The sequence below is a fragment of the Gossypium arboreum genome, chromosome 1 (assembly GCF_025698485.1).
Source record: "Gossypium arboreum isolate Shixiya-1 chromosome 1, ASM2569848v2, whole genome shotgun sequence".
NCBI classification, from domain to species: Eukaryota; Viridiplantae; Streptophyta; class Magnoliopsida; order Malvales; family Malvaceae; genus Gossypium; species Gossypium arboreum.
Window position 1 is genome coordinate 120,806,663 of NC_069070.1, and position 13,877 is coordinate 120,820,539.

Genomic DNA, 13,877 nt, shown 5'->3' on the forward strand with positions numbered 1-13,877 from the left:
GATATTATATAGATATTAAAATCCTAATTTATATAGATTGAATATTAATTTTATTAAAATATGATTTAATTTTAATTTTATTAGTATTATATAATAAATCATGTTTAATCATTTGTGATAATTATAAAACTAATTATTATATTATTTATTTTTCTATTAATAATTTTTAATATAAACATTTATTATTTATGAATATTTTCGTAATTTGACATAATTATATTAATATTATAAATTTGAGCTTTTGGAGTTTTAATTATGTTAATACAAAAGGAATGGAAAATAATTACATAGTGGACGTATTTTATCATCACGAAAAGATATTTAAAATAAAAATATATATTTTACATGTCGTGAAAAAATGAAAATACATCACAAAAATGTCATGTAATTTTTGGTATTTTAATTTGGAGTTTAAGTTAAATGTAATTTTTGGTATTCTAATGTTGGAGAGGCTTTCATGGCCAAGTAGTCAATTTGGTCCGGCAAGCTCGGTTCGATTTGGAGTAATTTGAGTTTAAATTTTTTAAAATTTTGAATTGATTTGTCTCGACTTATTTTACTATTTAAAAATAATAAAAAATTTTAATATCTACCTTTTAATGAGCTTACAGAATTCGAATAAAATTAAAATATAAATATTTATATATTTTATAATAAAATTTAAATAAAAGTAATTTCTAATATGAAAATAAACTATTTAGATGGATTTGGACGAGACTATGCTCTAAAAAATTTTAAAACTAGAGTGTGACCCTAGAAAAGTATTTTCTAGCTATAAAATAGCTACAAAATCTATGGTCGGTCCACGACCCTTGGATATCGAACGCGTCTTTAGAGTGATCTCATAGCTCCTACGGGGTGGAGACGATGGGATTGGTCTATGAATTTTCTTTTTTTTTTTTGTCACATTCCGCTCAAAGAGTTGAATGAAGATAGTGTATCAAGTTGTTAGCAATGGTCAACTTGATCCTCTTCTCCAAGGATCTCAAATGGGGAAATTTAAGAGAACCACTGACTCTAATTATCGTCCATGTACGATCCGTACTAAAAGATCGTGATTTCTTACATGTTGGGGATGGTGATGGGCACACTTATTATTCTTCAATTGGCTGACATGCCTTAATCACTATGTTATTTCTCTCTTTCACTTTAGCATCACAGTATCCCAACATGCATGTCTTACACTTTCAAAGTAAATTTAAAATTAATTCAATTAGACCAAAATTTTGTTTGGGCGGAGATAATAGAGGGCGAAAGCTAAAAGATTTGAAGTTAAAATGATTTAAATTGAATAATTAAAGTTTTTAAGGAGTAAAAATGTAATTTTCCCATTTGACTTAAATTAAAAATAAATAAATAAATTGAACTGTTTGTATTTGAAAAGGATTAAAAGTGAAATTATGTATAAATTTCAACGATAGATTCATCTAATATTCAACTCCTTTTCTTAATGCTGGAAAATATATATATATATATATTGCTATACCATAATATATAAAATTATATAATGATTTTTCTTTTAATTCTATGACGAAAGCCAATGATGAAGTTTGTTTTTAGGGTGCCTATGATTGAGGTTTGAAAGCATTAAAAAGAAATACAAGAGATGAGGAGTTATTAAATCTCTAGTTGGACCGGAATCTTCCGAATGGTGAGAGGGTTTGAATAAAAATATAAGTTCAAAAAATAGACTTTGATAAAAAATAAAGTCTGTTTAGAAAATGAGTCGGGTCTCAGGTAAAGTTTTTTTGGCCTGGGCTTGGCTCGAATTTGTAAAAGGAAATTATTATTTTCTCACTGTTTAGCTGTTGTTTTCTCATTGTTTTGCTATCATTTCACTATTATGTTGTTATTGTTTGGATATTATATAACTGTTGTTTTATTGTTAATTTTTCTACTACTTTAGAGACATTTGCTTGTTAAGTTGTACTCATATTAATGTTTAATAAAACTTTTTTAATTTATTTTTAATTTATTGAGAAATATTTATTTTAATATTTTTATTGTTTTTGATGTATTATATTTTTAATTTTTTATATAAAAATTAAAATAAAAAATTATATGTGCCAAACTTAGGCAAAAATTTAGACCCAATTTTCAAGTCGAGTTAAGCCTGAGCATATCAAATGAGCCTAGAATTTTATTAGGGCCCACTCCGGCCCGTGGAACGGTCTAGTTTATATAGAGGCACTAGGCGTGAATCTTTTTTAGACAAATGACTTATCACGTAAGACATGGAAAGCTATTGGTAGAGCGTTGGAGTATTCTACTACGAAATGATTAGATGAGATTTGGTCTTACTTTTGTAGAGTCAACAATAGCATATTGAGAGACTTTATCGGATGTGACTAGATAGATTTTAATGTGCTTTGATTATTGCTCGCGTGAAAATACATTAGAATCTACTGAATCCTTTTCAGTGTGGGTTTGGATGGACAGTGTAGTGCGATTCGGCGCATTTAGCTTACTTTTTTCTCACACTATAGTAGTTATTCTTACCACCGTCAACATACAGCTCATCCAAACCTATTATTAATAAAAATGATAATAATTGACCTTGACGATGTTGAGTTCCTCTAGCCGAGATGGTTTGGTATAGCAATGTTCCATTTATTTTTATATCTAATTTTCGTTTTTTTTCATTTATTTTTATATCTAATTTTTGTTTTTTTTTCTTAACTATACTAAAAAATTTAATAGTTATCCATCACATTCTAAATTTAATAAACACAAAACACGATAATAGAAATATAAAATCCATTTATAAATTATAAAAATTAAATTAAATATTTTAAAAATTTTAACCGGTTTAAATGGTTTTAATTAGGTTTTTACTTGATCCAATTGGTATTTTTATCGGTTCAACCGATTTTATACCGATTTAATTTTTTTTTCTATTTTTTATACCGACTAAATTAAAATGGCTTTCATTGAATTGGGTGTAATTGGAGCACTACAATTACATTTTTTAATTCTTACGGTGGATGAGAGTTGGAATAATTACATCGATAATTACACAGAATCCAATTATTCTATGACTTTCCAAACATCATACATGATTTAACATTAAGAAATTAGTTTTTATACAAGTAATTTAAGTTATAAAACTATATTATAAGCATATTGATCACAAATGAGTGTTTTGATTTATTATAATAATAAAAAATTTAAAATTGTATTGTACGAAATGATTTTTTCCTTTTAAAGTTTAAAGTCCTTATTTCATAGCTAAATACTCCCAGTTTGCTTATTCATGAATAATAAATAATTGGGTTAATATATTATTTGATACTTGAGGTTTTGTTTTGTATCTCTATTTGATATTTGAGTTTGACTTCAATATTCATTTTGATAATGAATTTATTTTTTTTCAATTTGATAGTCCTTTTATCCTAGTTAAGTACTTAAGTTTGACTTTAATGTTCAAATTGGTACTTGTGAATTTTTATGTTTTAATTAAGTACCTATGCTTTTTTTTACTAAAACACGCATGTTAAACTTCCACTAAACCACATAATGTCATTTGGTCTGAGTATCAAATTAGCTGAACGCAAGTACCAAATGGTACATTTCTCATGTTTTTGATTAAAAAAAAAAAAGATTTCAACTTTCAGGTATTCCTTTGTGAAGATTATCAAGACCTCAGGATCACATAATTTTAAACAATCCATTTACTATTAGCAATCACAAGAATCCAAACACAGATGATTAGCATCATCTAGGAAGAGATCTCTACACACTTTTGTTTTGTGTTTTTTTTTTTTAAGCTGTTGCATAAGGCAACAAAGGAATACATATTCAACTGTACATTGGATAACAATAAATAGGAATGAATCTTAAAAAGCTGTTAGATTGCAGTCCTCCCAATATTCCACGCTCTCTCCTTTTCCTTTTGGTTTTGTTTCTGCTGAATTTCCTTGCCTCCTTTTCTACCATTGCCTACCAGTACTCTACTGGCCATCCGCCCTCGACTTCCGATTGAAACTCTAACCCTCTCCATCCCCACATTTAGACCTCTTCTCAAATGTTGCTGCATTGGTGACTTTAGTTGAACTTTCTTTTGTAGGCTTCGTCTCAATATGCTGCTCAGCTTCTTACCCCCACTTTTCGTTCCTTTAGGACTGTTGCATACTGTTTGTTCCGGTATGAACTCGTCTATCTCTTCTATTATATCTGGTTGTGATGGTAATGGGTGAAATGGTGGTGCAAGCTGCGCTGAGCTAGGCGTACTTGGCAATGGTATTAATGAGTTGCGCCTTGGAGCTGAGGATGCTGGCATTCTACGTATCGTCGGGCACATTGAGGCTCTTCCTGTTCTCGTGGGAAGTCGCAGTTGTTCAGCAACCTCGGGATTGTTTTCTTTTTCTACTGGATCAATGTGCTTGAGGGAGCCATCTGTTACAGAAAGAGGCATAGAAGGCCTGAAGCTATTCTCCGTAAGTGGACGAGTAAGGTTTACTTGCTCTTTCATCAATGTACCATTTTTAACTTCATTTGAACTCTTGTTAGCACCCAAAAGTCGTGTTGCCAGAGGTGGTCTAACATCCTCGTTCTGCTGTTTCTGCTGCTGTTCAGCAATCCTTGTATCGACATGCTGACGTGCCAGTTTCCTCTCAATGAGTAGCTGTGACTCCAGTTCTTTCACCTGGAAAAATGACATTAATGAGGACCATGAAAAGAGATCTATTAGGTACAAATTGAATATTTTTCGATATTGTTAGATAATCAAATACCTTTTCTTGCAGGTTCTTGTTTTTTAGGTCTTTATCCTTCATCTTCAAGTCTAATCCATGAATTGTTTCCTCCATCTTCCTGATTTGCAGATCTTTGATCTTCATGTCTTGCTTTGATTTCTCAACCTTTCCAAGTACAGGAAAAAAAATGTCATTGGTAACATCAAAATGACAAAATAAGCTCAAATATATTGCCAATAAGTCGTTAGTTGTACCATCTGTTTCCATCTCAAAAGTTCCGAGGTGTCCATTTGCTTCTTTGCCTGACCCAACTCTATCCCTCTAACTCTGCTTGCAAAGTTCAGAGAGCATAGGGTCTCACCAAGGTCATTCTCATTTGGACTGATTTGTACAAACATGAGAGTTTTTGAATCTCCTCCTACAATGAACGCAAACCTTGTCATTGTTTTTTTTTTAATCATTTATATCAGAGTAAGTTCACCACAGGGAATAAAGATAGAAAATGTACCTAAAGAGTCTTGAAGCAAATGCGTAAGCTTTGAATTCCTGCATGATTAAAGTAAAGTCGAGTTTAAACCTAGGAAATAGTGCTGATTTCTACGAACTTAATAGTTAAACAGTACTCATCTCTGCGTTTCTATAACCTGAAAGGAATATGGGAGCTTTTGGTAGCAAGAGCAGATATGACATCACCAAGTGCAGACAAAGATCTATTGATATTTTGAGTTTCCTTGAGTCTTTCTCCGAGCACGTCGGTTTTTGCTACTCGTTCGCTTCCCGCTAGGTCTACCAACCATAACTTGCTTTTAGTGCATTCCCCATTCAACAAATTCTCTCCCTTAACCATCACACAATGTATACTGCATCAAGAGAGATCATTATGCTCTAATTTCAGCTTCATTTAAAGACATTTTTGTGCAATGAGAACTGAATTAATTTAAAATAGAATTTGATCGACGGACCAGTGGGATCTGCTGCTATGCTCATTAGCGTTGGTTGAGCCAACAGCCCTTGCGTTACTGCCAGTCTGTAGAACTTCCCACACCTCATTCATGTTGTTTACATGAGCTTCGACTAGCCCTGGTACATGATGCATTCCTTCACCCACCTGCCTTATTTCAAGTCTACAATGAACAACATCAATGTAAAAGGATATTAGCCACATTCTTACATTGTAAACAACATGAATGGCTTAAACAAATTGCATACCTTTTTGCCATTGTGCTTTGCTGCGAGCCTGACGCGAGTAAGTCTCTAATCTGTTCATTGTAGACTTCTAATGCACTGACAGATATCTCATATCGATATAACTTCTGTCGCTCATTGATTACGTGAAACAATTCCTCTAGAGTCCTAAAATTAACTCCACGGGCTTCTTTTGTACCTTCCATTGTAAAAGTTTTTCCAGTCCCTGTCTGGCCATAAGCGAAAATGCAGACATTGTAGCCATCTAGAACTGAGGTAGCAAATGGAGCTGTGTCTTGAAAAACATCAGCTGAATAAAGCAAAAAGAGTAAACATATATAAATAAGAATTTCGTTGATATTGATTTTGCTTTATGTCCAAAACAGCTATGAGTCATGGCATTACCTTGCTCAGCTTGAGGGCCAAAAACAGCATCAAACCTAAAGGTTTTCTTGGGAGCACCATTTGATATCACAGTGAGTTCACCATCTTTCGCAGATTCAAAGTCAATAGCCAGTGAAGCTCCCGCTGCTATTTCTTCAGAATTTAGAGGCCTACACCGACAAAAGACTCTTATGTTCCCTGCAAGAAACCGAAAATTCAGTTTATGCTCCAAGTTTCCAACCTATTTCAAATACTTTAAATATTGAATAACCAACTTGATTAACCTTTCAGTTCTAGAACCTTGTTGTACAGTTCTTTCCTTTCTTTGGCCCCTTTGAGATATTTAGTCTTGAGATCTTCATGCAAATCTGCTTGCTGGTTTACTTTTGGAAAGATAAACAAGATTGTATAAGAGGGAAGAAAATATAACTGAAAGTTTGAGTACATTTGCTTGTAAGTTGTGTTGCTAACTTACTTCTTGACTGAATTTTAGTCCCAAAATCATTGATATCCATGATACAATTCTTATAATGTGATACCTCCTCTGATAGTTTGATGTGTTCCATTTTCATTATCTGCAAATTGGAACATCATGAAATTTTGGTGTGTTTCATTTTATTTATGCATCATTGAGTTCCAATTTTTACCTTTAATTTTCTTGTCATGTCCCTCAATGATGAGAACCATCTGCTCTTCTCCTTCACTTGTCCCTCAATCGCAAAGGCTATATATAAAAGCAACATCATTTCATTCCGTATTACAACTATAAGGTATTTACAGCTTATCAAAAGGAAAAAAAGAGAAAGAAATTCTTTACCCAATGAACCAACATGCATTGATTTGCGCATAAGCTCATTTTGGAGTTCCTGTAAAGATTTGCAAGCTTCTTGACACTCTTTAGTCTTGAGCTTGTTCTCCCTCTTAAGCCCCTCCAAGGCACTCCTCATCTCCGCTAATTCCTTCTTTTGGAGCTCATAGTCCATTTGAAGAATTTGATACTTCACTTCTATCTCACAGTCACTAATATCCTGCAAGTGATCATATTGTAATGATCTCAACTCCCAATTTTGAGCTGTTCTATTCAAACACTGAAAAAACTATAGGAAGTTTCCTTACTCTTGGTGACTCATGACCTTCCATCTTGTCCATTCCCATGATTTCCTCTGATCCAGCTTCTTTAAAACCTGTTGCACAAATTCATGCAGCAAGTTATATCTTATTCTTAACAATAAATAAATGCTTTTCAGGAAATTATATCATATAAAAAATGTTTCAAACCCTTCTAGCTTGTAATATGAGATTTGCCCCCTGAGAACCTTAAATAGCCATGCCCAATGTTACATAGATTCAGGTATATGCTCCTCTTCCTCTTTTCATCCATTCATCTCTTATCTTATTCCTTAATTCATTTTCTTCTTTACTAGAAAGTTTTTCTCCTTCATAGACTATCTCGCTGTACCAAGAGATGAGCAAACCATAGGGACAGAGCTTAAAAGAGCTGCTGGCGGGCTTACCCCAGATACAAACAAAAGGACAACTAGTTTGCCTAGAACAGTAGTGGGTCGCCAAAAGGAGTAGACAAACTAAGTGAAAATTCTGTTGAAGACCAGATGCCCAACATGGGTATGAATACTTTTTTCTCTAAATTTTCCATATACTTGGAGGATCATGTGCTGATACCTATGTCCCAGTATGTGTCAGACACGGGTACTTTGGGGAAAATGAAGTCATAATACATGATAGAATATATCTACATTTCAAGTACTAAGGCAAAATAAATAAGCAGAGAGAACAGAGATACGTTGCCAAACTATAAACTTACTTTCAAGGGAATCTTTCCTTACAGTGATGCCACATACAATTGGATTCCCCATTAATCCTTCAAATCTAATGAGCAAGCCCCCACCGCTATCAACGAAAGTTCTAATGTTAGAAATAACCAGAGGCTTATTTGCGCCTACCTGGCCATATATGTCTAGACTGTTCACAACCTACAACATGTTCAATCAACTTTATCAAATTAACACTCACTCATTTAGTATAATGTAATATAGAAACCATTGAATCCGATTTTCTTACCTTCTCTTCTTGTACAAACACATCAAATACTCTAATTCCAGGAGGACCAGTAGTGAAAACTATTTCTGCAAAATGCAGATCAATAGCATAAAAACCACACTCTAATGTCAAAAAGTTGTACGAGAAGTCACCGAGTCGAGCTGTGTTGTATAATGAATTTCCCCCTCCATCTCCAACAATTCTATCAGCAATTATAACATCACCACCCACAAAGCAATCGTCGTTTGAATAAATTACACCATCCAACTCCACTGCTCCATTTAAACACCCTGCATTAATGCTTATAGCAGGATAGTCTTCATGCTTATGTTGTGAATAGTCTGCAGTTTCTGTTAATGGCAGTAGCTCAAAGGAAGATTCGGGGGACAGTTCTTTGTGGAATGTTTCGCACACTGTGGAGAACTTTACAGTGGGGGATTTCTGCTTAGCTTTACTATTATCAGATCCCTCAATGCCATTCTCTAAAGAAACCTCAATTGAACACCTATGTTTCTCCAAGAATTCAGGGGAATCTCCATAGGCTTTTGACGGAATATCAGGTGATCCAGCGCATATAACAAGGTCTGGTGATGTTAGAGAAAATCCCAGCATAGATCGGCCTGAAACCAAATTCTTATTAAAAATTACATCCTTAAAACACTAGCTGTCATGACTCACCAACAGCAACAGGTAAGGTACTACCACTTTCGTGAGCACAAGCCGGTATTGTAGGCATCCACTGACCCCTTAAGCTTTGTCACTTTAATGTGCAGCTCTCCGGCTTTGAATACATTACTGTCCTTTTCACAACCATGATATCTGGTCTAGCTTAGATCAAACGGTATCATGATTGCGAAAAGGACCTGGATTTGAATCTATTGAGGAGCTAGAGAGCATTCAAAAAGGGTACCGGTTTATGGACATGGTGCCGGCGCAGTGCGACCCAGAAAAGTGGTAGTATTCTACGGACTCATATGACACTTGAATTCATTTCTAAACAAAGGGTTTTTACCATCAAATTCTCTAATAGGCGTACTAATTACATTTGGGCTCTGGGATTGCCGAGGATTAACTACATCAGCTAAAAAAAACAACCCAAGATAATTTAGATCAATACAAAATAAATAAATAAAAAATCGAATTCAAACCCAATTTTTCATTTCCAAAAATTAATCAAAAAAGAAGAGTAAATCACCAGAATCTTGTTGAGGAGAAGAAACTAAATCAGATAATGAAGGGTTCTCTGAGCGAGATGCCATAGCTGCATCAGTATCTGCCAAAGAAGAAGTAAAAAAATAAAAATAAATAAACAACTAAAATGAAGTGGGAAATTTATGGGATTTGATTTGATGATCGAAATTCTTACAAAAAGAGGTGTTTTGTTGCCAAGAAACGTCAGTAAGAAGAAGAGGGTCAGTCCGAAGATGATGAAAATTGTTGGAATCTTCCATTAGTAAACATAAAAATAAAAAGAAGGGGATCAATGATTTGAAATGAGAAAGGGAAATCTGTGCTTTTGAATTGAAAGTTGAAACAATGATGTTAATTCTTAGAGAAAAATGAAAGAGATTTTTCTTTTAGGTTTCTCGTTTAAAGCTAAAGGGGGAAAGAATTTTGCGTTACCGTTGGGGAAATTTTTTTTTTTTTTTTTTTTGTTTTTCAAATTTGAATCACTATAGCGGACAGCGTGTCACGTGTTGCACACGTGCCGTAGTTCACTGTTTAAATTTTTCATGATTATTTTTCTCCACGCTCTTTTTTTTTAATTTATTTATTTTAAAAACAGATAAATCTCAAAATGATACATGAACTTTAATCTAATGTATAATTTGATACACAAGTTTTAATTTGATGCAATTATATATATGAAACTTTTATTGTAGTTCAAATGTATATATGAAACTTTAATTTTAAATCAATCATGCACATCTAAAGAAATAAATACATCGATTTATTTTTATATTAGATAAATATAATTATATGTGTATGCAATATATAAATATAAAATTATATTATATCAATAATTGTGTTAATGATTTATGAAAATTGAATCAAATTAAAATTTTATATATAAAATTGTACAAAATCTAAATATACGCATAATTTTGAGATTTATCGCTTTAAAAAAAGCATCTAATTATTATGTATTTGTTGTCTTTTTCGATGTACTTTATCATCAATTTTTAAAAGAAAATTTAGTGGTATTTAAGTCTTTTCTTCAAAAAGTAATTAACTATCCAAATATGTTTTTAAATTAATTTGTGGATCAATCACGTACTTCAAAAATATTTTATTATGTAAATTGAATTCGAGTCGTACTTGACCAGATACATAAAAATCTTTATCCAAATTCAATCTATTTAACCCATAAGTGAATCTCAGTGAAGCCTAACCTATCAACTAATCACTAATTGCCAATCACTAATTGCTTAAATTTTTATTGACATCAAATTTTGAGTTTAAACTTAATTAACCCTTTTCATGCAATCTTTTAATCTTTAAAACCCTAATTTAGTTAAATATATTCATATCTGCAATTTCTAAGAGTCTAAATAACATTGGGTTCCACATTAATGACAAAAGACTTTACATCATACAAGTTTTATATGATTTCAGCCTTTGGCTAATGGAATTCTTCACAACTATTACCAAAAATCCCCACAAGAACAAGACCCATCATAGAAATGATGGAACCGGTTGGTATCTCTTACAATGATTTCCCGTCCAACAACTTTGGACACAAATTTAAATGCTGAATGACAGTCACCACAAACCCTGATGTTCTTCTTGATACGAATTGTGGATCCATGAGGCGAGTTGAGGAGTGCAAATGCCAATGCAAGCTTCTCACTATGGTACTGCAACTTCACTTCCCTCTCTTGTTCATCCATATAGAACAACACGTGGCTTGTGTCAGGAACATATCCAATTTCCTTGATCCTTGCACTGATCTCCTCCCACTTCTTATAGATTGCCCCCATTTGCGGGTGGGAATCATCGCTTGCCACAAACATATGGACTGTGTTTTGAATTTCTACCCAACTACAAGCAGGCTCCTTCTTCACCCCCGTCTCTTTCATCAGTTTTCTCACTTTAGCAGCGTCTCTCCACCTATTGCCGGAGGCATAGATATTGGAAAGCAAGACATGGGGTCCTGAATCATGAGGATCGAGCTCGAAAACCCGTTCCGCAGCAAAACTGCCCATTTCTACATTCTTATGCATCCTACATGCACCAAGCAAGGCTCCCCACACAGCTGCAGTGGGTTGGATTGGCATTTCGTTTATAAACCTCAGAGCTTCATTAAGAAGACCGGCTCGACCAAGAAGATCAACAATGGTAACATAATGTGAAATCCCCGGTTCGATGTTATACCTCTTCATAGACTTGAAATAGTATTTCCCTTCCTCCAAAAGCGCAGCACGACTGCAAGCAGTGAGAAGGCAGAGGAACGTTATATCATTAGGGACAAGTCCGATATTTAGCATCTTTTGAAAGCATTGCACCGCTTCCTTGCCAAGCCCGTGCTGGGCATATGCTGTGAGCATGGAGTTCCAAGACACCAAATCACGCTTTACCAACCTATCGAAGATCATTTTAGCATCTTGGATGCTACCAGATTTAGCATACATGTGGAGGAGTGTGTTGCCCATAAAAGCAATAATCTCTCCACCGGATTTGATCACATGGGCGTGCACCCATTTGCCTTGTTCTAAAGACCCCGTGGACGCACAGGCACCAAAAATGCTGGAGAAGGTGAAATGAGTGGGCTGAAAATCTTGTCTAAGCATTTTCAAGAAGAGACTAAGTGCACGATTAAGTTGGCCTTTCCTAGCATGGCCAGCAATCAATGCATTCCATGAGACCTCGTTTTTCGAAGGAAGCACATCAAAGACGAAGTGGGCCTCATCCATGCAACCACAGCGAGCATACATGTCCAAAAGGGAACTGCCCACATAAACATTGGAGTGGAAACCACACTTGAAACTGAAACCATGAAGTTGAGCACCATGGAAGTAGATTTGGGGTGTATCAGGGAGTGCAGCCGAAGCCTTTAAAAGGCTAGACAAGGTGAACTCATTGGGAAAGAAACCAAGGGAGAGCATTTGAGGGAACAAAAGCAGAGCATCCAAAGGACGATCATGCTGAGAATAGGCAGTGATCAATGTAGTCCAGGTGACCATATCTTTCAGAGACATTTCGTCGAACAAATTGCGAGCGTCATCCAAACAACCACACTTAGCATACATATTCAAAAGTGTATTGAGGATAACAACATCGCCTCGGAAATGGGAGTTCGAAATGTGTGCATGGACAATTTTCCCAAGCTTGGGCTTTCTCAAAAAGGTACATTTTTTCAGCAAAAGATGGTAGAGCGTTGGGTGGGGTTCTAAAGAACCCTCATCGACGAGGTCCAGAACGTGAAGCCCAGTCCCCGAAGGATTCAAGCTCTTAAGAAGAAGATCCTTATCTTGAACGATGCAAGATGAAAAATCCGGTGGTATTTTTGGTTCAATGGATGCAACTGCGGCGGTGCTAAAACGGGAAGAATAGTGAGCAACATGAAGTAGAGAGAAGAAGGTGATGCCCTTACATTTGAATTTGCTTACTATGAAGCTCATCACCTTCCCTTGAAGAGAAAACAAACAATTCAAGGTTACCCCAGATACCCAAATCTTGTCAACCTAACGATCGTATTGGAGATTTACAAACCCTAAACCCCAAACAAGAAAGAATGGATCGGGACCTGAAAGACCGTGAGGGCAACGTCACTGTGACCTCTGAACAGAAACTGAAAAAATATTACTTAATTTCTTAAAACCCATATTTCTATTCCGGTTAGCCGGAATCTGAAAGCACGGCGGCGATTGGCGGCGCTGTTTCCTCTGAAAAAGGAAGCTTTGCGAGCAAAAAAGAGAAACGAAAAAAACAGAGAGAAGAGAGAGGGTTTGGGCTGGGGTGATTGGGTTGGATTCTATAGTTTGTGGTTGTATGGGTCAGATTTTTTATGACAGTTTTTCATGGATCGGGTCAAGCCGAATTGGATTGTTATTCCATTTAAAAAAAAGGATAAACAATAGAATAGGTCACTAACTATTAGTGTGTTTTTATTTTGGTACCCTAACTATGAAAATATTTAATTTAGTCACTAATATTTTAGATCATTTCTATTTTTATCACTCACGATTTAGATCATTTCTATTTTTATCACTCACGATTTAGATCATTTCTATTTTAGTCATTCTCAGTTAACCATTTAACAGAAATGATGATGTGGCATTTCTTTAACTCGTATAATAACATGTTTAGTCCTCAATACTTACACATTTTATCAATGTCGAAACCATTTTTTGAAAAACGGGAATCAAAATTTTAAAACAAAAGTTTGGATTCGCCACCAATCTTTTTGTTTAGGTGTGATCGGATCACCTAATAAAATATTTCATTAAAATATCAATTTTGGCCTACGAAATTTGAGAAAACGAGTTCGGGAGTCGGTTACGTACGAGGAAGGATTAACACCCTCATTATGCCTAGAATTGGTACCAAATTGAT

The 13,877-nt window shown here is 34.6% G+C and overlaps 2 protein-coding genes across 3 annotated transcripts; both read right to left on the reverse strand.

Annotated features, from left to right (window-relative positions):
• Positions 1-3,656: 3,656 nt before the first annotated feature.
• LOC108480349 (kinesin-like protein KIN-14Q) lies at positions 3,657-9,953 on the reverse strand. 2 transcript variants are annotated; one of them, XM_017783312.2, is made up of 18 exons: positions 9,688-9,953; positions 9,517-9,594; positions 9,334-9,402; positions 8,343-8,941; positions 8,086-8,254; positions 7,380-7,447; positions 7,081-7,291; positions 6,911-6,987; positions 6,739-6,838; positions 6,548-6,646; positions 6,285-6,461; positions 5,904-6,189; positions 5,657-5,818; positions 5,339-5,554; positions 5,203-5,240; positions 4,949-5,112; positions 4,734-4,859; positions 3,657-4,645 (listed from the first exon to the last, which is right to left on the reverse strand). In XM_017783312.2, the coding sequence occupies exons 1-18, from the start codon at positions 9,770-9,772 to the stop codon at positions 3,848-3,850; spliced, it is 3,522 nt and encodes a 1,173-aa protein (XP_017638801.1). In that variant the 5' UTR covers positions 9,773-9,953; the 3' UTR covers positions 3,657-3,847. The 2 variants fall into 2 exon arrangements, with proteins under 2 accessions (XP_017638801.1, XP_017638802.1); XM_017783313.2 differs by lacking the exon at positions 9,334-9,402 and having other exon boundaries at positions 9,688-9,947.
• Positions 9,954-10,858: 905 nt separating this feature from the next.
• On the reverse strand, positions 10,859-13,334 carry LOC108480831 (pentatricopeptide repeat-containing protein At3g24000, mitochondrial). Its single transcript, XM_017783953.2, has one exon. The coding sequence runs from the start codon at positions 12,941-12,943 to the stop codon at positions 10,967-10,969; it is 1,977 nt and encodes a 658-aa protein (XP_017639442.1). The 5' UTR covers positions 12,944-13,334; the 3' UTR covers positions 10,859-10,966.
• Between the last annotated feature and the right edge of the window lie 543 nt (positions 13,335-13,877).